Source organism: Bos indicus x Bos taurus, chromosome 21, assembly GCF_003369695.1.
Source record: "Bos indicus x Bos taurus breed Angus x Brahman F1 hybrid chromosome 21, Bos_hybrid_MaternalHap_v2.0, whole genome shotgun sequence".
NCBI lineage: Eukaryota > Metazoa > Chordata > Mammalia > Artiodactyla > Bovidae > Bos > Bos indicus x Bos taurus.
Genome location: NC_040096.1, coordinates 10,628,714 through 10,649,937, shown reverse-complemented (window position 1 = coordinate 10,649,937; position 21,224 = coordinate 10,628,714). Strand labels below are relative to the sequence as shown.

Here is a 21,224-nt window from a genome sequence, read left to right as displayed (position 1 = left end):
TTTTTTTCTCTTTAAATTGTGTATATAATAATTCTGTTGTTGTTGTTGGATTTGGGGGGGTGGGCGGAGCAGTGCAGAGAGTCACCTCCTCATTATTGTCTGGACATACAAATTTGAACACAGAACTGAATATTACTTCCCAATTTAATAATGTATGAAACTATAAAGACAAGACCACTTGAAAGTATTTTAATCTCAAAATCTGCTAACAATAGACAGTGTGTGAAGACAAGAACCCAGATACCTTAGTGCCAAAGGCAAAAAGGCAGAAGGACACGAATATAAACCATACCCAACAGCTGCCCTATTTAAATTTATCTAGGATAGACTTTCTTCCAGTTTATGAAGAAAACTTTACATGTTCCTGAAACTTCAGAGTAAACATCACACCTTTTCTCTATAATTAGAATTTTATTCACTATTTTTCAAGAGCATGAATAATTCTTGCATATGGACTAATGCTTTTTTAAAGTATTTAAGCATAAAAGACAAATTAGAGGCATTTCCCAGATAAACAAGAAGAGAAATAAAGGCTCTTATATAAAATATTCATCCACAGCCATGCCAGTTGTAATTTTAAAAGTTGGTAGGAAAGAATAAGTTTAGGTGTTTGGAACCTGGGAAATTTATACAGTAGCTCTTCAATAACTGAATATTCAATTACACTTTCCGAGAAAGATCCGATGCCTTTAAATTTGTTTCCAATGTAAAAACAATGTAGAATTCATCACAATAGTACATGATTTTAAAAGCTATTAATCAAAATCATATGGAAAAAGTCAGTGAGTAAATAAGCATAATTCTTGGAAACTATAAAGAAAAATATTGTTTAAGATTTTTTTTAAACCTCACTTAAATTTCACTTCTTTCTATTTGGATGGCAATATGACAACAAAGTATATGAAAAGTAAAAAATTTCACCATACCTTTTGGAGTCAATAAATATATTATTAACATGCATTCCGCAGAGAAATAGGAGTGCCTAAATTTTTAACTTCTCCCTGACCTGTGATGTAATGTAATCCTGTCAAGAAATACCCAATGTGACATTTTTCACTGAAGTCAATATTCTCTTCCTTTTACATTTTCACTTTTGCTTTAAACTATTTTAAGTGATATCATCTCAGTCAAGTTGCCTCAGTCAAGCACATTGTAATCCCTTTGATAAGGTTGACTAATTTATTATAAATTGTAATAGACAGATAGAAAAGGCACCTTTCTCTATTCTGTATTCAAAATAAAAACGATCAGTGTAAATTTTATTTAAACATCACACTTTGTAAAACCTCAAGCAATACTTCCTACAGTCAAAAAAAATAAAACTGAATATTGTTATATAGCCTCCTCTTAATTTTGCACAGTAGTCCTTTATTTTAATATGTACCTTTACCATTTCAAGAAACCATCCTTTTAAGAGAAGTACAGTTGATAATTAACTAATTAATTATGTTTTCTAAATTCATACATTATGCTTTTCTATTATGGCAGTATATCTTTGTCCATTTACTTACTTTTCTAATTATATGCTTTGTTCTAAAACTGGGGTTTTTCAACCTTCTAAAAGCCAAGAGAATGGAAATTACCCCTTATATTATTTTCTCCTTCTGAAATTCAACTTAAGTTTGTGGCTAAAGGAAATTAAACAAGATAAATCCCCTCTGTTGTTTTATTTTGTATTTTCTCTAAGTACATTGATGCAGCGAATTAACAATATTAATTTATCTGGATAGTTGCCTTACTAACACCTTCACATTTAAATGACTGGCACTTGATACCATTTGATTAATGCCTTTTTTGACATACCAAAAATGAACTGTCATTTTAAAGAATTCATTACCAGTCTCTTAAGAGAAAAAAAAAATACAGAATCAAACAATCTTTCCTCACTCTATCCACTTCTAAATAAGAACTGATGTCCACATGGTTTTAGATGTCTTTAAAACTTTTACAACAGGAGTTGCCTTGCAATATAATATTAAAAGCATATACAGACCACATCAGACTTGGTTAAATGGGCAACAAACCCTTATGCTATCATCTCTAGCTAGAGCCTATTCTTTTTTAATTCTTCAGTTCATTGAAAAGTAAAATAAACAGTAGGGTATTGTTGAATTTTTAAATAAATATATTAGACAAAAGATGCTCACCTTTTGTTTAAATGCCCTGCCAAAGCTACCAAACTGAAAACTGACATTTTTACTTTGAAGTATCTTTCTACGATTCTGCAAGGCACAATAGCTTCATCAATACTAAGTTGTTTTAGCTTGTATTTCAACAATAGTGATTCTAAGGAACTCATTCGAAACTCTTTTTTGTACTGTTTTTCTCCAGAACTCCAGCATATACACATGAGTGACAGCCTCTATCTAGTCCTTGAGTATATAAACCTTTAATCCATCATGGAACTTCTACCACCCCAAGAATATATACACACCCATGTGCATATATACCTTCATGCACATAACTATTATATAAGTACTCATTAAAAGGCCACCAGGTATGAAAACTGCAGAATGTATTTTCCAAATCTCATCTGGATTTTATGGCTATAATTTGACTACTGACAAGATTCTAAATTAGCTTTTACTTAAAGAAGGTAAAATATGTTTTAAGATTGAGGGGGTGCTTAACCCCTCCCCAAATAATTCATTGTTGCTTACATGTTAAAATGATTTTTAAAGTGAACTGGGTGGTCAGTTAAATAGAAGAAAATATTTCACGACATTGCGTTTTCTTATTCCCCAAAGTCCCTCTCGGTGGACTGAGGTACCTTGATGGATGAGACTGTGGTCTCTCTCAGTGGAAACCCCCTTTCGTAGGAAGGGTGGGGGTGGGGGAGGACCAGTGAGAGCTTTAAAAATCCTTGCAGCTAGAATGAATTTACCTTTCTGTCCTTCCTCCCTCCCTCCCTTCTTCCCACCCTTCCCTCTCTTCTTCCTTCCACACTTCCTTCCTCCTTGCTACATCCCCTTTGGTACATTAGTGTAGTTAACCTTCGCTCTGGCCGAGACCAAGAAGGGTTAATAGAGACCCGGCTCCTGACAGCCTGCAGGTCAGCGATGCTCTCGAGCTTCCATGGCAGGAATTAAAGGATTACCGAGGAAAGAATTCGAGGCACCAATCGCTTCACACCTGAACACATCACTCCAATCCACTGGGATTCATATTAAAAAAAAAAAAAAAAAACTCCCTTCTGAAAAACGGTTAATTGGATCTGCAGTTATATTTCCTGTTGCGCCGAGGAGCCAAGTAGGGCAGCCTGAACTGAATTCCTCAAGCTGCCAAGGAAATCGAGCAAATTTGGGGAGAGAGAAAGTAAATAAATAAGCCAGCGAGCTATCAGCATCTTCAGGAAGAGCAGATTGTTAGGGAAAGGTTAAGAGCGAGAAAGGGACGAAGAAACGAAAGAGATTCTTCCCTTTCTTGCCTTCTGTGTCCCCCTTTCCCCCCCGAAATTTGTGCCTTCTTGATTATTTGCAGCTGTTTCGAACCTCAAGGTTTGTCCACAAGAGAGAGCGATGCCTCTTCAGCTTCCAGAAGTGAAAAGCCACTTTTTTTTTTTTTTTACTCCAGGACTTTGCTGTTTGAGTTTGGGGAGAAGATTTTCCTCTTCTTCCCAGCAAACCTCCCCCCAACTTCAGCTAGCCCCGCAAGCCTTTGCGCCCTCGCACTTCAGGCCCCTGCATCTCGCCTTGGGGCCACAGACCCATTTCCCTCGCTGGACAGTCGCTTGAGACCCCCCCACCCCCCCAAAACTGCTTTCCCAGCCCTGGAGAGGACGGAGACCTCCTTAGGGGCGTCGCTGGTGTGTGTCACCCCGCCTCTGCCTGTCTGCTCGCCTTCAGACTCCCTCCCACCTGTCCAGGAGCCCCGAACCCCGAATCCACTCGCCCTACGGTCCGCAGCGGGTCCCTCACCCGGCGGCTGCCCTTGACCCTGGATGGGTGGGAAGGAGAGGCAGCCCGCGGGGCTGGGCCGCTGCGTCCTCTCCGGGAACACTAAGGGAGACGGGGGCGCCCAGAGATTCATCCAGGAGAAAGTTCGGGGATGCTACGTGGCGCGGCGAGGGGGAAACGCAACCGTTTGGGCCACAGGGTTCCTCCAGGAGGCTGCCTGGAGCGCTCGAGCTGTGGCCAACGTGCCAGCATCCCGGCGCCGGGCCTGCGATCCCCTTGCGCGGCCACCTGACCGCTGGCCCGCGCGACGTGCAGCCCGAGAGCCCAAGCCCTCGGCCCCGCGGCGGCCCGCTCTGCGCTCACCCCGCGCCGGCCCAGCCGAGCCGGGCTGCGCCCTCGCGTCTCCCGTCGAGGACGGAGGGACGCAGGCCTGCACCCGCAAGCTCCCCGGCAGGGCTCGGGCCGCCCCCCTCGAGGCTTGCTCCCCCTCTCTCAGCCTCGCCAAATCCCTGAAAGCCCCGGCCCCCTCGGTCACCCCGGGGGCTTCTAATCACTCCGTATCGATTTCCCTAACTCTTTTCATCCCGTTGAAGACACATCTTAAAACACTCCAGCCCGGAGTGTGCTCTGGGCTTTATCCACACTAATAAAATGATTTACCCTTCTCTCTGAGCTCTCCTCACAGAGGAAAATCGTTGGAGCCCCGGCTATTTGTGTGTGATCAGTAAATATTTAGTGCGGTGACATCCTCAGCTAGGCTTCGGATCGATCCGGGGCCCACCGGGAGGTGCGCACGGGCCGGGCGGGGCCGCGCCGAGGGGGCTCCTCCCGCCCTCGCCGCCGGCCGCTGATTTACGGCCTCGGCAACCAGCAAAGGGGAGGGGGGTGGGGGACGAAAGCGCGCCGGGAAAATTGGCTTTTCAACCTTTTTACTTTTGACATTCAGCCGCCTCCCCAGGCTCTAATTCTCGCCCTACTCCCCCCTCCCCACCCGGACCCAAGGCGCTCCGTGCGCCCTTCCCGCGCCCCGGGGACCACGAATCACAGCCCTGCGCCGCCACGCGGGGAAGCGCAGGCCGCGGCCCCGGAGGTCGTCTTCTGGGCGCGCTGCACTTTGTCCGCCCACACCTCCGAGGGCGGAGGGGGTGTGGGGAGGCCCGGGGAGGCTGCGGGGACCCGGCCCTCGAGCTACTGTCCTGGCGCCCTCGTCTCCGACCCCCGGTCATTTCCCCACTTCTGCGACTGGCCCTCGACGCCCCTTGGGCCGGCTGGCGTCGGGCGGGAACTTCGCTTTGCTCGCCGAGAAACTCCCGTTTCCTCAGAAGCAGAGAAAGCCCGTAGCTTGGACAAGTTGGAAGGGGGCTTCCTACCCTAATCCCGGATGCCCGAGGGCTGCGGCCGCGGCTCCGTCCCCCCCCCCCCCCCAGGCCCCGCGGGCCTCCCCGGGGTGCACACTCCTTCCTTATTCCAGGGCCGCGCCCACGATCTAGACACCAGCCCTGGGCCCGACCTGGACTCACAGCACCACCCTCGCCCGCTGCTTCGGGACCGCCACCTCGGGCCGAGGGTGAGGTTGTGAGAGATGCTAACACCCTGGGCTCCGTCGCTCTCCGGTCGGGGGCGCGGGCCTGCAAAGCTCCAACACGGCCCACCTGTGATCGGCCCTGACCCCCTCTCACCTGAGGCCCGGGTTCCTCAAATCCCCCGGAGCCCAGGGAGAGAGGTGAGCGACCCTGCTGGCCCAGGCACCCCCTCCCCAGTGCTAGCCCTCTCTCCTTTGTCCCACACGTGATTTTTCTAAACCGCCTTATCTGCGGACTATATCTTTATACTAATGCATACTTAATTGGTCCGTCTTGACTGTCCATATAAAACAATTTAATTAGGGTGCTTTCTGGCTTTGGAGAGCAAAGAAAAAAAAATCTGCCCAGTGCTTATTGTATTTAGCACCAATACAGGCAGAAAATGTAGCACAAGTTTTTGGTTGAAAGAGCACCTCTGTGCCCATTGAAGGGCGTTGATCCGAAAAGACAGAAAGGACAAGTAAAATCGATTTGAAGCGACCCTCTCTGTCGCTTTCACACCATTCAGAAACTCCATTCCTTCCAAGACAAAGACCAGCGCCTTGGGAATTCTCAGGGGAAAAGAGGACTCCAGTCCCACGAGCCTAGGGCACTTTTGAGAAATCTTCAATATTGCACTGAAAACCCGCTCTCAGCTCTGTGTCCCCCGCGTGCGGGTTTCACGGGCACCCCCTCGGAAGCGGCAGGCGGCCCACTCCTTCGCCTGCTCGGCCTTCTGGCCAGGCCAGACCAGCCTTTTAGGGTTAGTGCAGAGCTCACCTTTGACCCCCGAGATCGAAGTGGCTGCTACACTGCGGAGTGCAGAGCTACATCTCAGGCCGGAGTTCAGTCAGCAAAATATGTCTTTACTCCCAAACCCAGAGAAACCAGTTCCGGTTCGGTTGCCTGAGCCATCTTACCCAATAAACACCTCCACCCTCAACTTTTTTTTTTTCCCCTTCTTTCTTCTTTTGCAATGAACTGCCCTAGTCACCTCTAAAGGAGGGAACTTGGGTTGTCAGAACTTGGGTTGCGATGTGCTGTCCTCCATTAGGAGCTCAACGCCAGGTTATCCGACTGGCGCCCTGGCTGGGGAAGGCGGTCACCGATCAGACCTGGCAGGAAAGGGAGGAGGGGAGGGGAGGCGAGGGTGAGGGGAGGGGAGGGAAGAGGCTGGGCTGTGATCACCTTCACCTGCCCCGAGCCCGGCCCCCCTGTTCAGCTATCCCTCGACCTTCTGCTGGGGTTAAAGGGGGCGGGGGCGAAAGGGAGGGGGGCACCCCCAGTTACACAAGTGGCCTCCTTCTCGAAGAGAATGAGTTCACCACCTCCCCAGAGGAGCCTCGCCATCCATCCCCTCGGTGTAACTGATGAGACAAACCGCAAGGAAAAACTTCTGTAGCCCATATTTATGGTATTAATGAATAGTTAAAAAAAGATTTACACTTCTTATGATCAATATTCTGAGTTATTTCCCTCAAAGTATATAATTACAGTGTCTTCAGAGTTTTCATCATTGTTTGAGGTGGCAAAACCATTTGTAATTTTCATTAGCCAGTAAACATGTAATTAACATTCAGCACTGTGTTTAACTTAATTCCTGTTTAAGACAAGGACAAGAAGCAGCCGAAGAGCGTTAGTTCCATTTGTTAATTCTGACATACATCTTACCATAACAGTTTCCTAAAATAAAAGATCCGTGTTTCCCCCATTATTCTTCTCTTAAAACAAAACAAAACAAAAATCCATTAGTTAAAATTGTATTAAACTCTGAGAGGCAGCATAGTTTATTCTCATTTTTCGCTAGTTACTGTATTCCTGCTTCCTTTATTCATTTTGGGAGGTGGATGGAGGGAGGGGGTGAATTAAGCATTCATTATCTGAAGACTTGGAGTAGGGAACCCCTCCCCCCCCAAAGAAATAGGTTCCGGCTTCAGGAAAGTTCTAGAAGCAGAAATGGGAAGAGGGGGGTGGGCATGAATCCGCAGGGGAGAGGGAAAAATCACTTTGGGGGATAGTTAAAAGTAGAAAATGAGGATTTCAACGGATTCCTAGGAAAATGTTGCCCTCCTGTTTCAAGTTCTATCTTTGATCCAGGGTGAGGGGAGCCTGTCTGCCAGTCTGTGAGGCTGCTGCTTTTTTCCCCTCCTCTCCCACCTCTGTTTTTTTTCCAACTTGCTTTAGGATTAGTCTCCATCCCTCTCGACCCCAAACAGTGGAATTTGGCTGCGCCTTGGGTCGTCTTTGCTCTGCACTATCGCCTATAGTTGTTGGCGGTTTTCTGCTGAGGCTGAGCCGTTAGCCCCAGCCTCCGACTAAACTCATTAAGTTGGGAGATTTTTTTCAATTGGACGGGTGTTTTTAAAGTCTCCTCTTTCCAGCCCCAAACAAGGTGTAACAACGCACTCTTCCTTCTAAGGAATGAGATGAGAGACAAGGATCACTCCAGACATCTCCTACCTACGGTTTGGGGTTTTTTTTCTTAAAGGCGAGGCTTGCATTCCTCAGCAGCTATGTACAAAGCTCCCTGAAACCTCGTCTCTCTAAAGTTACTGTGCAGGGCTTTCCAAGGCTGAGAGCGTCTGATACATGGGGAAGCACTTCCTTGAGGTGGAAGATCTTTCCCTTCACCTTTCCTCTTTTTCCCTGCAGGCTAGTGCCTACTTTTTATCAGTTTGCACAATCGCTTAGATAAACACCGAGGAGGAGATTCTCTTTAATTATCAAAGACACATCTTTTCAGGGGGCCAACAAAGCGGTTTATTTCACCCGCCAAACTAAAGGAGAGTTATTCCTGTTTAGAAGGAAGATGCAAGCGGTTTGGGACCTTGAACAAGGCAAATATGGTTTTGGTATGTTTACTTACAGTATTTTTTCTCTCTCTCTCTCTCTCTCCTTTCTCACTTTTCTCCTTGTGCTATGTGGGGTTGGGGATGACTTGGGGTTTTTCAAGAAAAAATCGGATTGCTAACGTGTATGGAATGCCTAGGACTGTGGTTTAAGGGGTTTGGGGAAGGGGAGACCGTCAATTCAATGCATTGCCATATTTTATTACATGTGTGTGGTAGGAGAGGTGGTGGAGGGGGGAAGAGGGGGAATATACAATTGCAAAGCTGCCAAAATATGATTAAACCGAAGCGTAAAGACTGCGGTGCCTCCCATCTCCTCAAACTCATTTCCTTCGCTAGAGCAAACTAAAAGCCAGTCCTTATAAGCGTGCTTTTCCAAGCAACAGACGACTCGGTTTTCTAGCAAAGGAGCTGCTAGGCTCGCACTAAGTGTCAGAATATACTGTTCGATTTGCCTCGGCGCTGCATTTTGCAACCTTGTGCAACTGACAACCAGCCAGGCAGGGAGGGAGGAAAGCGCTGCCCGGCGCCCTCGGCCGCGGCTCGGGGAGGCGAGCGTTCAACGTTAGCTAGGAGGAGAAGCGCGACGAGAAGGGTACTCACCATCGGGCGGGGTGGTGGAGCTGGCGTGCGAATTTCAGGCAAACGTTTACCTTTTTGCTGTCTATTGCAACCGCGTCGGGCTGACTTAAGCAATTCTGTGCTCTATCCAAAACGTTCAAGGAACAGTTCCTCATTTTTAAAAAGCCAGCGAGAGAGACGACAGAGACAGAGAAAGAAAAAGAGAGGAGGGGGTGAGGGGGACGCACATAAACCCAGTTCAGGAAGAAAAAAAAAAAAAAATCATCACCTCTCCGCCAGGGAATCGGGAAACGCAGAGATCTGAGTCCGGTCCAACCAAGTCAAAGCCAATTAATTTTAAATCCTGAAGAATTATTCAGATTAAAATGTACAGAAGTTTCATTCTGCTATGCCTACGTGAGCTCAAAGTCGTTTCCCTTTAAGAGCTCTTTTCTTTTAAAGTTGAATTTTAGGCAGCGAGGACTCTTACACTAGGGGGCAGACAGATACTGTACTAGCTCCAATCTTAAGCAATTTTTTCCCTCCCAGCATATGCTCTGATTTAGCACTGTAAATTTTTCAGAGGACCCAACTCTGACAGCCCCTGGTGATTTTCAAAGTACCACAAGCCAGTGGTTAAAAATTGCATTGACTTGGAAGTTCAGAGAGACACAATGGAAGCCCCTTTCCCTATTCATGGAGCTCCAGTGTGGTGGAAGAGAAAAACACACACGGACTAGATTGAGGGGAAGGAGGATTTCAATGAATCCTGGTGGACAGAACTGGTTTCTACTGAGTTCAGAGTTAAACTCAGCATTTGCTGGGGTTTGTATTCATATTGTGATTTAATTTGTGTAGAATTACAGGCACTTTCTGCAAGAAAATCATATTCCTGGGTGGGTTTTTTTTTTCCCCTACAGTTAAACAAATGTTTTTTCAACTTTCTCTGGCCAAATTTAAGCTTGCCATTCTTCTCATTAAAATAAATTTATATCTGCAATAAAAGACTGGGCTGGATTAAAAAAAAACATATTAATATTTATATTTTAGCCTTAGAGCTGTTTTGTTCAAAGAATACGAACATCTCTGAAGAAGACATTTTAAAACCTGCTCCCCTCTTTTTCATTCTCAGTCTGCAATCTTCTCTCTTCTTCCATACAATAAAATTAACTGCAATTGATAGTCATTTCTTTGGTTTGTTTTTGGCTTTTTAATAGCACCCCCATAACTGAATGAGTCCTAAGATAAAGAGTAAAACACCTCTGACTCTATAGCTGCCCTGGGGTCGTATGCCTAGCAGACTCCAGAGCTGTTGAAGATGGTTGGGAAATCCTTCATTTAAAATCTGAGGCCATCAGAGCGTACTTCAAATACCAAAAATCTCAAAGTGGACGGGGTAACTCTTGCTCCTCAAAATTTTTCCCACTGCATGTTTGTAGAAGGTTATCTTGCCATAGAAATGCCTGCACCCAAGAGGCAAGTTTAGGGTTTCTCTGTAATCAATTATTCTTATCTTCTATTAAATTGAGATAAGGATACCCATTAGATTTTCTATCTCAACCCCAGCCCTACCACATCTTTGCTGAGTCTGCCCCTAATCTATTGACATCCGTAGCATTAGGCAATTCCTCCTCGAATCATAGAGATTGAAAAGAAAAAGAAGAAAAAAGACACAACTTTCTCTGAAATGATTTCTCTTCCATCCTTCTTGTCCTCTTTAGGAGAAAATTATATTGTATCTATAATCATCCTGAAATTTGCTGCCTGGCTTCCCTCTACGGCAATCTCATTACACACCAGGTTCATGATAGTTCAGTGTCCACTGAAGGTTAAAAAAAAAAAAAAAAAACCTCCAAATAATCCCAGCACCTGCAGCTTTAGTGAAATATCTAATTTCAGCGGAGAAACGGTGAGGGCTAAGAAGGTTTCAAGAACGAAGCAAGGAGGATCTTTTCTGCCCTAAAACCAAGCCCCTCTCCGCCTACATCTTCCTTTAGTTCTTAGCTCGTATTCTGCCCCTGTGTGTAAAGTGTATTGAGTACAGAGTACATTCTACACATGTCAATTATTTGTACAATTTATTTTTTTAAATTCTTCATTGCCTCGATTTCTCAAACTACTAAGGATGCTTTCCTGTGGTCATTAATTTACTCTTTATGTGTGTTCATGTTTCCTAAAGCTCATCATGCTTTGTGTAAAATATCTTAATTGTTCATAAACCTGGTTGGATTACTAGTCCATAGATTTTTCTTGGTGCAAAGAGTGTATGATGGAGTCGCAGTTTTGTTCTATAAATGTTGAATAGTGATGATCCACTAGCTGGTCAAAAGCGAACAGAAAGATTACTGCGTTGGAATATAACGTGTTCTGGGGGACAATTCTAGATGTTTGATGTTTAAAACTAAATGCTCCAGAATTCAGAGATACAACCGGCTTGATGATTTTTAGCACATTGAGCAGAATGGCACAGGCAATGAAGTTGTTCTCATTGCAGCGAATCTCTTGAGGTAGAATATGGCTTGTGCAGTGATTCCTGTGACTTGTACTTGGTATTATTGCCAATTTGGGGCAGAATCTCTGTGTGTGTTTTAATGGCTGTATGAATGCTTAAAAGGAACTTGAGGAACAATGAAGTCCTACTCAACTGTTCTATGACCTAGGAGTATAGTCGCTGAAGTCTTTGTCTGTGTACGTTGACAAATGTGCATCTGATACATGTGCGCTTACATGTGTGTACAGAGGGTACGCACAGGGGACGCTGGAGGCTGCGTCCACTTGTCCATCAGCCAGCAGAAAGGTCTTTTCACCTCTCCCCACGACTGGGTGTGTGTCAGGACGCTCGCTGGCTTGGGAGTTAGCTGAAACTAACGAGAGAGAATAAAGTTGAAGAAAATTGATTTTAATTGCGTCATGACAATGAGATGAAGTCTACTTCGGCTTCTCAGCATCTGAGATGCTTTATTTGAGCAATTAAAATGTCAGGCCACGTACCTGTGAAATGTTAACCCTACATGGACAAAAAAGAAAAAAGAGCCACTGAATGGCTCTTTTTATTTAAAAAAGAAAGAAAGAAAAAGAACCACCAAACCAAGCAAGTGATCAGACTTGAATAAGGAAAGGGTCTATTCCCGGATTTGACCAAATGGTTCGTTTGGAAAATGCCTGCCAGCTGGGCTCTAGGTACCTTCCCATCCTCACCCACTACCCCTCTGCAAAGAAACCCGGCAACTTTTCTCTTTCTCTGGCACCGCGGGCACCAAGATGCGCCGGGAGCCCCGGGTGGTGCGCGAGCTGCGGATCCGGTGGCATTGCCAAGTTGTGAGAATCGAAGTCCCCGATTCCATCCAAAGCCTCTCGCGGAGCCTTTAAGAGGCGTCGTTCCGTGCGCGCCGCGCTCCTCACCCCGCCGGGGCGGAAACCTCGGGTGCGGGGTGCGCAGAACGCTGTGGCCGCGCGCCCGGGGACGGCGCGGGCCCATCCCCCGCCTGGCTGCCGCGGGGGCATCGCCACCCCCGCCCCGCCCCCCGCCCCGAGCCCCCGGAGCGCCCGGAGCCCCGGCCGCGACGCCGCTCGCGCTAGGACCGGGCTGCGCCCGCGGCCGCCATGGCGGGGCCGCCGCGCTCCGGCCAATGACGGCGAGGGGGCGGCGCGCGCGCGCCTGGCCAGGCCAACCCCGGCGGCTGCCTTATAAGGCGCGCCGTCGCCATGGCAACGTGCGCTAAGTTGCAGCAGTCGTGTCAAAGTTCACTATATAGAGAGCTCAGTGAGCTGATCGCGGAGAAGCCACTTCTGCCAGCCCCGGCGCCTATAAATCGCATTCCCTCCCGCGCCCCCCTTTTTAGCATATTTGATCACTTTGATTCTCTGTTCTTTTCTCTCCGCGGTGTGTGTGTGCGTGCGCGCGTGTGTGTTTTCTCGTCCTCCTCCTCCTCTCCCCGAGTTGCCTTCTTTCTCCGGGTGCCGTGCTGCCTTTTTTCCCCTCTTTCATTCTTTCTCTCCGTCTTTTTCTCCCCCCTCTGCGCACGAAGGATGTGCTTCTAGGTGGTGATCTGCCCTCCTCTCTCTCTTTTATCATTTCTCCCCCGCCGCCGGCGAGTTGACTCTTTCCCTATGTGTGTGAGGCGGCTCCGGCGGCAGCAGCAGCGGCTCCGGCGGCGGCAGCAGCGGCAGCAGCGGCAGAGCCTTCAGCGGCGGCGGCGGCGCTAGACGCGGCGGCTCCGGGCCCGACCCGGCGGCTTCGGCGGCGGCGGCGGCGGCTCCAGCTCCAGCTCCGGCGGCGGCGGCGGCCCAGGCGGCCCGCAGGGAGCAGCGAGCGGCCTCTATCCGGCGAAAGCGGGCGGCGCGGCCGGAGCGAGCGAGGCGCGCGCCGGGGCGCCCGGGGCAGGCGGCGGCGGCGGCGGCCCAGCGCCAGGACGACGCCGCTCAGCGCCCGACGCGGACCACTTTCATGCTGATTCCCCTGGACCCGGGCAGCGCTCCGGCCACTCCGCGGGCCGCCGGCCTCCGCCCCGGCCTGCCTGGCTCTCTGGGCGCGCCCGAGACCGGCGCCTCTGCTCTCCGAGTCCTCCCGATTTCGATGGCTTTCCTGAATGGCTGACTGTGGGCTGCCCTGGACTTGGCCCCCGGACAGTCGCCTCTCCTCCTCCTCCTCCAACTCCTCGGCTACACACCAGCTCTGAGAGCGAGAGAGTAAACCAGAGAGGGAGGGAGAGCGAGCGAGGAAGATCTTTGGAGAGATTTTTTTTTTTTTTTCCTCCTACTTCTGTCTTGAAGCCAGACAATCGACTTGCAGCTCTCCCTCCCCTCCCTCCCTCTCTCTCTCTCTCTCTCTCTCTCTCTCTCTCTCCACGTTCTGCTCCCACTTGCTCTCCCCCGGCCCCATCCCCTCCCCTCCCCGGCGGAAAGCCCCCCGAAAGCAACAAAGCTGAGCCGAGAGAAACAAACAAAACAAACACACCGGGCCAGACGAGCCATCGACAAAACTTTGCAAAAGCAGAAACAAAAAAGGAAAAACTAACCAACCTCAACCAACCAGCCCCCCCGAGCCACCCGGGGCGCCCTCCCGCGCCCTCTCGCACCCTTTGCACACACAAAAGGCGGCGCGCCGGAGCCCGAGACCCGGGAGCCCGCCGCCGCCCGCAGCCAGGGGAGCAGGAAGTCCGGACGCGGCCCCCATAGATATGGCAATGGTAGTCAGCACGTGGCGCGACCCCCAGGACGAGGTGCCCGGCTCTCAGGGCAGCCAGGCCTCGCAGGCGCCGCCCGTGCCCGGCCCGCCGCCCGGCGCCCCGCACACGCCACAGACGCCCGGCCAAGGGGGCCCGGCCAGCACGCCGGCCCAGACGGCAGCCGGCGGCCAGGGCGGCCCTGGCGGGCCGGGTAGCGACAAGCAGCAGCAGCAGCAGCACATCGAGTGCGTGGTGTGCGGGGACAAGTCGAGCGGCAAGCACTACGGCCAGTTCACGTGCGAAGGCTGCAAGAGCTTCTTCAAGCGCAGCGTGCGGAGGAACCTGAGCTACACGTGCCGCGCCAACCGGAACTGTCCCATCGACCAGCACCACCGCAACCAGTGCCAGTACTGCCGCCTCAAAAAGTGCCTCAAAGTGGGCATGAGACGGGAAGGTATTGGCCTCTCATTTCTCCTCCCCTCGCCCGGGGTCCCGGGGCCCTGGGTGCGTTTGGCTAGCCTGCTCTGGGTAAGGACACAGACGCCCCAAGCTCTTCTCTTCGTATTGCAGCTGAAAGGGGTTTTTATACTAGAAGCAAGTTCTGCAGTGGAACCCAGACCCCCCCAAATCCGCATGCTTTGGCCAACTGATTTCCTCAACTCTCTTCGGGCTGTTTTCATTTCCTTTGCATTGATGGCCAGTTCATTCGAGTTCGCCTTTTTGCAAGGGATGGGGAGGTGGTGGTGGTGGTGGTGGTGGTGATGATGGTGGTTGTTTTAAAGCCTGGTTTACTTCTCTTTCCTCTCCGTTTCTCTCTCTCTCTCCTTGTTTTCCCTGCATGTTCAACATATGTCCCTCCTCCCCACCCCTCTCCCCAGCCCCCACCCTCTCAAAAAAAAAAAAAAATCAACCTGAGATTGTACTTTTTGTACAGGAGGTTCAAATTACAAATGGCAATTTTATGCACTTCGCCGTATTAACGCTGCCGCCCGGGCAGCGCTCATGTGACCCTCCGTGGATTAACATTCGGCTAAAAAAAAATACCTCTGTTTTCTTTTTTCCTTTCACTTTTGAAAGGAGGAGAGCGCGATAGGGAGTAGGAGCAGGGTGGGCGAGGGGCCTGGGGCGGCTGCTTTCGCTCTGCGCGAGTTGGGTCTTTGTGATATGAAATTCGCCGAGCGCCGCGAGTCTTGCTCGGCCAATGGCGCGCTCGGCGCCGGGCGCGGGCTCCGGGTTGCGGCGAGCGAACGCCCGGGTTTCTTTGTGTTTCTGCGAGAGCGACTCTCCCCGTCCGGCGTCAGATAACCGCTCGTGCCCGAGCCTGGCCGGCCCTCCCCGACCCTCCCGGGCGGCGCCGCCGCCGGCCGCCTGCTCCCCGCCTCTCGCCCGGCTTCCTCTCGCCTCGGCCGGCCTGTCTCTCCGCCCTCTCTCTCCCTGCGAGCACACCGAGTCGGCTGCCGCCAGACCTTGGCTCTCGGCTCGCCTCTCGCCAGGGGTGGCCCGCGGGGCCGGGGCTGCGGGCTTGGGGGTGTGGGGTATGGAGAACGGTGCTGGGGTGGCCAAAGGCCGTCCGGGGTGAAGCTCCTCGGTGTCTTTTGCAAAAGCGTCTCCCCCTCCCCCCAGCTTCGCCCCCCCCCCCCCCACCCCGCGCTCCTTCTCCTCCAATCAATAAAAATATCAGCCGTTCAGCAGTAAAAGAAGAAAGATGCCCCCCACAATGCTCCATCCCTCCCAACGTGCCGGGGACCCCGAGGCAAAGTGGTCCATGCTGGGTGCGCGGTCTCCCGGCCTGGAACGGGCCTCTGAAGCCAGTGGGCCGCCCTGATTGCCGGAGCTGGCCTGGGTGGTGGTCGGAGGAGAGGGCGGCCGGGCTCCCGGAGCCCCTCGGGTCGGTGGCCCTGGCTCGCGGGTGAGAGAGGGGCAGGCCTGCCGGTTCCTGCGCCGCGCGGAGTCGGGGTCGGGGGTTTTGGGGGGTGAGGGGGGCGGGCTTGGGGCTGACCCTGCCGAGGGAGCAGGGGAGACGAGGCTGGGCATTAACGGCAGAGTGTCTCCTTTCCTCCCCGCAGCCGTGCAGAGGGGCAGGATGCCGCCCACCCAGCCGAGCCACGGGCAGTTCGCGCTGACCAACGGGGACCCCCTCAACTGCCACTCCTACCTGTCCGGATATATTTCCCTGCTGCTGCGCGCGGAGCCCTACCCCACGTCGCGCTTCGGCAGCCAGTGCATGCAGCCCAACAATATCATGGGCATCGAGAACATTTGCGAACTGGCCGCGCGGATGCTCTTCAGCGCCGTCGAGTGGGCCCGGAACATCCCCTTCTTCCCTGACCTGCAGATCACCGACCAGGTGGCCCTGCTCCGCCTCACCTGGAGCGAGCTGTTCGTTCTGAACGCGGCCCAGTGCTCCATGCCCCTCCACGTCGCCCCGCTCCTGGCCGCCGCCGGCCTCCACGCCTCGCCCATGTCCGCCGACCGGGTGGTCGCCTTTATGGACCACATACGGATCTTCCAAGAGCAAGTGGAGAAGCTAAAAGCGCTGCACGTCGACTCCGCCGAGTACAGCTGCCTCAAGGCCATAGTCCTGTTCACCTCAGGTAGGAAGGAACCCTGCTCTCTCGTGCCTGGGGGCTCCTAGCTGAGAGTTAGGGCCTAAAACTCTTGGGAGCCCCCAGAGCCACACTGTCGAGGGAAACTTGGAATGGGAACTCTGCCTAGCGGTGGGGCTCCGGCAGGCTTGTTCTGGGGAGAGGAGAGGAAGGCTGGGCCACGGGAAGGATGCTTCAGACTTGACTGTCTCAAAATGGGCCATGGGGAAGCCTCGCAGGCCTGTTGCCCTTCCGCCAGACCAGGATGCACGCTCCTGTTCCCTCCCTCACCTCAGGCACTCTGGGCCAGCTGAGCGGGAATCTCCTCTACCCCCATGGCTCTCCTGTCACCCGGGCTGAGCCTCCGGGAGATGCCTGTAGGCGCTGGAACAGTCCTGGTATCAGCCCCTCAGGGGAAGGTTTGCCCCTGGCGGGAGGGGGAAAAGTTTGCCTGCTAACTCAGTGCAAGTTGGAGCTCCAGGCCCGGCCAACCTGAGGGCAGCAATTTTCAAAAGCATATTTTTTCTTAAAACAATGCAGACTGTCCAGAGAGGGGAAAGAGCTGTCAGGAAGGGGCAGGAGGAAGAAAGGGGCCATCATCACTCTTCAGAATGTCTGCAGGGGGTTCAAGACTCAGGTCTGTCGTTTCCCCCGCCCAGGCAAACACTTAAGGCAATTTTTAAACACCCCAAAGTGTGTGCCAACTTGGGCTGGATATGAGTGTTGCCAGAGATATAAAACCATCACTGACTGCATTATGAAATCTAATTAGTTTGCAGGTAGTTTAACCTGTGTGAGTAATAGATCTAATGTTAATTAACTCTGGAGGTCAAATGATCATGGAAGGTGTCTGGCTTACCACTTTGGGCCACACCTGAGCCTTTTGGCTGGCCCCCCAGGCTGAGTTCAGCAGAGCCCAGGTGGGTGGAAATCACCCCTTCCACATGCTTGTTCCGAGTTGTCAGCTGACCCCCTTTGTCACGGTTCAGAGAGGAAGGGGGCTCCCCGTTCAAGATAACAAAATTTGGACCTGGGTAGGGCTTGGAACCTAGTCACCCACTGCAGGTTTTGCAGCTTGCAGTCAGGACACCAGGAGAGCTGAGGAGTTCCTATAGCAGACAAAAAGATCCACAGTCTCTTCCTTATTGTTCCAAGGAAATCTGGGGACCCAAGTCTTGAGCTGAGTCTGTCTGTCGTAGGTTCTGAGTCCTTAACCCACTTTCTTTTATATATTACCTCTTTTTGCATAAAGTCCATCCCCTCCACCGTCACCCCCAAATTCTGTCTTTGAAAGTCCTTAGGTAATCAATTAAAGGGCAGTGTCTGGGCAAGGAAGGGCTGTAGGCAGAGGCTTGGATCTGGATTATTTTTCTCGGGGGACCTGTCACAACTAGAACGGTTGCCTGATGCAAATGTACAGACAGGATCGTCCCCTAACCCAGAGTCACCTTCAACCCTTCCTGCAACCCAACACCCAGCCCATGTTCCCAGACCATCCAGGCGGTGGTTCCTTTCTTGAGCTCATTGTTAGCTCTTAGACTTACCTTAGTCTTCCAGGGAAAGAAATGGCTGATACTCTTGTAACAGTTTAATTTATTAGTGTTTGTAAAATGTAGAGGCCTGTGTGGAGAATGCAGATCGCCTCACAAAGAGATAAAGGTCCCTGTTATCTGATTCTGAGAGAGACAGTGCACTTGCGGAGAGGAGTCCAATGCAAACAGATCTTTTAATTTCTGATCACAGACACCTATGCATTCTGTAGATATGCAGAGCCCTAGATCCACACATGAGGAGGTTGTATGTGTGTTCTGGTTCTTGGGGTGGACTCAGTGGTGGCTTTTTTTGAATATCTGCTTTAAGGATTGACAATATGCATGTGTTAGCCCTAGTCTTGCCTGAGGAGCCCCCAAAGGTCAGGTCACAACCTGCACCGCCTTCACTGAGAAACCTCTCATTTCAAAGGCACTTATTGTATTTTCACATATCTGAAAAAGAAACGTGTTTTCCTGAAGATAACAGGGAGGGGGTTTCTTCTTCTCGGAGGGACCTGGGTTTACCAAAAAAAAAAAAAATCAGGGGGGTGGGTAGGAGAAAAAGGGAGAGAGAAGAAAAGGAGGGAAAAGAAACAGCTCAAATGAACAGAGAGATCACAGTTTGCATGGCTGCCCTTCAATAGGCTAAACTGACAAGATCAGTTTTAAAGGGCCACTTAAATCAGTTTCAAAGACTGGAGAAAAATGAGTCGCCCTCTTTGGGGAGAATCTGAGGCTGGGTCGTGGGCGCCATTACCCGGGGCTGGGCCAGGTTGTTGCCCCCCCCCCCCCCACTATATAATTATAAGCCAAACTATTATTTACAGAGGAGGAGGGGCGGAGCACTGGTAGTTTTGGTTTCATCTGTTTGTCAGTCTGTTTACTGACCTGAGCTGGATTCACCCGGTGCACTTTGCTTGGGCCTCCCGGTCACCAAGCCTGAGGAGTGGGACATAGAAAGCCTGCAGTACACTGAATTGTGTTCTGTTTTAAAGCTAATATCCCAGGACCATCTCACACAGTTCCCCCCTCCCCAGCCCCCAAGTTTTCAGTCCGTAGGCATTTGCTCCAGCTCCGGTTGGGGCAGTTTGACAGAGCACTGTACACACACTTCATGTGACCCATTTCAAACCTCTTAATCTGATGACTGAATTCTTCGTCGTCTTCTTCTTTTTTTTTTTTTTTTAACTTTCTTCCAGATGCCTGTGGTCTCTCTGATGTAGCCCATGTGGAAAGCTTGCAGGAAAAGTCCCAGTGTGCTTTGGAAGAATACGTTAGGAGCCAGTACCCCAACCAACCAACACGATTTGGAAAGCTTTTGCTTCGCCTCCCTTCCCTCCGCACGGTCTCCTCCTCAGTCATAGAGCAATTGTTTTTCGTCCGTTTGGTAGGTAAAACCCCCATCGAAACCCTCATCCGGGATATGTTACTGTCTGGCAGCAGTTTTAACTGGCCGTATATGGCAATTCAATAAATAAATCAATCAAAATAAGAAGGGGGAGTGAAACAGAGAGAAAGAAAAGGCAAAAGACTGGTTTGTTTGCTTAAATTCCTTCTGTTAAGAAAGGATATAAAAGGATGTTACAAGTTTGCTAAAAGAAGAGAGGGGAAGAATTTAATGGACTGTGAATTTCCAAAAAAAAAAAAGACTGTCGAATGAACTTTTACAGAATGCATTAAAAAAAAAAAAACTCCTGTGTCGGTCAGAACAACTTGCTACTTATCATTTTTGTATAAAAAGGAAATTAGTCTTTTTTCTTTTTTGGGTAAATTTTGGAAAATATTGCTAAAAGTGCATTTAAGGAGATTGGGAGAAAATTAGCAGAATGGAGAAAGTAAGTCTTTTTTTTTTTTTTCCCAAATTATTAATTGTCCTGTGTCTATGTACCTCTAGCTGTTCTTTTTTGTACTTTTCTGGTTCCAAACCAGTTTATTCTGTGGTTCTATAATAAGTTTTGATATAATCTTGGCTTCTTAAAAACTGTGTATCCTTAAAATATATGTTCTGCAAGAATTAAAACTGAGTCCATGAAAATATCATAGGAAGACATAAAACTTTAAAAGGCAACTCAAAGATGATGGAAACGCACTTACAAGTGGTGACCAAAAATTTTAGATGAAGTTGAGCACTCTAATTTGAGAACTGGAGGAACCACATACAACACTAAAAAACTTCCCCTACCCTGACCCACCCCCGCTCCCCAAAAGACACCATGACAAACCTAGCTTTTTAAAAATATTTTAAGAAAGAGAATGAACTGTGGAATTTATTGGCAGCCAAGGAATGTGTCCAAGACACATGCTGAGGTTTTGAATAAAAAGTGAACTTTTGTAATTTGAATTGGGTCCCGCTTAGTTCTTGAATTGTTATGAAAATCCTATATCTGTTTGTATATTTGCAAACCCTTTGTATTATAATTGTTGATATTTTCCCTTTTTAAAAAATACCATTGAAATCAGCATGACAAAATAACACTGTTGGCACTTATAGGTAACGTGATTGATTCAGTATCTTAGAGTTTACAGTTTGTGTTTTTAAAAAAAAAACTGAAGGTTTTTTTTTTTTTTAAGTGCAACATTTCTGTATACTGTAAAAGTTATAATAACTGAACTGTTTGGTCGAGTCTTTGTGTGTTATATTCCAAGGAAATTGAAAGTATTCAGAAATTAAAATATTATTTGATATCTGAAACCTGTTTGGCTGTCCCCACTGTCTTTCCATCGAGAAGCCCCTGTGAGCTAGCTCTCTCTGAGCTGGGCCAGGGGCTCGCTCTATTTGTTCACTTCCCTCAGCCAGTTTGTTCAAAGGTAGACTAGTGTATTTGCCTGTTTAATTTGGGTGTGATGGGGTGGGGGAGCTGAAGTTAATGGTTTATCTATGGTTTAGCAAGTGCCATACTGATATAGTAAACCACCCCTATTCACCTAATCCTTCTTTTAATTAAAAATGGATTTTCCAGGAAAAAAAAAAAAGGCCCTTATATTTGTCACACTTAAGTGCCTGCTTAGGGAAGGTATTGTGAAAAGTATTAGAAATCTGGAGATCAGTATCTATTTTATGATCAGGAAAA

The 21,224-nt window shown here is 49.4% G+C and overlaps 2 protein-coding genes across 8 annotated transcripts in view; one reads left to right on the top strand and one right to left on the bottom strand.

Moving 5' to 3' along the window:
* Window positions 1-9,311, bottom strand: part of LOC113879958 — a 77,647-nt gene extending 68,336 nt beyond the window's left edge. For 3 of the 5 annotated variants that reach the window (XR_003507540.1, XR_003507542.1, XM_027521875.1), the window contains exon 1: window positions 8,911-9,311. Coding sequence is in view for 1 of the 5 variants with exons in the window: in XM_027521875.1 (XP_027377676.1) it covers window positions 8,911-9,044 (134 nt within the window). In the remaining 4 variants the exon portion in view is untranslated. The remainder of the gene's footprint in view (window positions 1-8,910) is intronic. The other 2 variants (XR_003507539.1, XR_003507541.1) reach the window with 1 other exon arrangement.
* Window positions 7,563-20,845, top strand: NR2F2 (nuclear receptor subfamily 2 group F member 2). Of its 3 annotated transcripts, XM_027521867.1 has the most exons (4): window positions 7,563-8,310; window positions 12,897-14,490; window positions 16,103-16,630; window positions 19,353-20,494. In XM_027521867.1, exons 2-4 carry the CDS (start codon window positions 14,049-14,051, stop codon window positions 19,625-19,627), a joined length of 1,245 nt encoding a protein of 414 aa, XP_027377668.1. In that variant the 5' UTR covers window positions 7,563-8,310; window positions 12,897-14,048; the 3' UTR covers window positions 19,628-20,494. The 3 variants fall into 3 exon arrangements, with proteins under 3 accessions (XP_027377668.1, XP_027377670.1, XP_027377669.1); XM_027521869.1 differs by lacking the exon at window positions 12,897-14,490 and having other exon boundaries at window positions 8,155-8,310; window positions 19,353-20,845; XM_027521868.1 differs by lacking the exons at window positions 7,563-8,310; window positions 12,897-14,490 and adding an exon at window positions 15,756-15,945 and having other exon boundaries at window positions 19,353-20,845.
* Window positions 20,846-21,224: the final 379 nt, after the last annotated feature.

Bases quoted from the DNA above. Each gene is read 5' to 3' on its own strand.
- NR2F2 (XM_027521867.1), top strand. From the start codon at position 14,049: ATGGCAATGGTAGTCAGCACGTGGCGCGACCCCCAGGACGAGGTGCCC. The intron at 14,491-16,102 runs GTATTGGCCTCT...TCCTCCCCGCAG, and splicing joins AGTGGGCATGAGACGGGAAG to CCGTGCAGAGGGGCAGGATG. The intron at 16,631-19,352 runs GTAGGAAGGAAC...ACTTTCTTCCAG, and splicing joins CATAGTCCTGTTCACCTCAG to ATGCCTGTGGTCTCTCTGAT.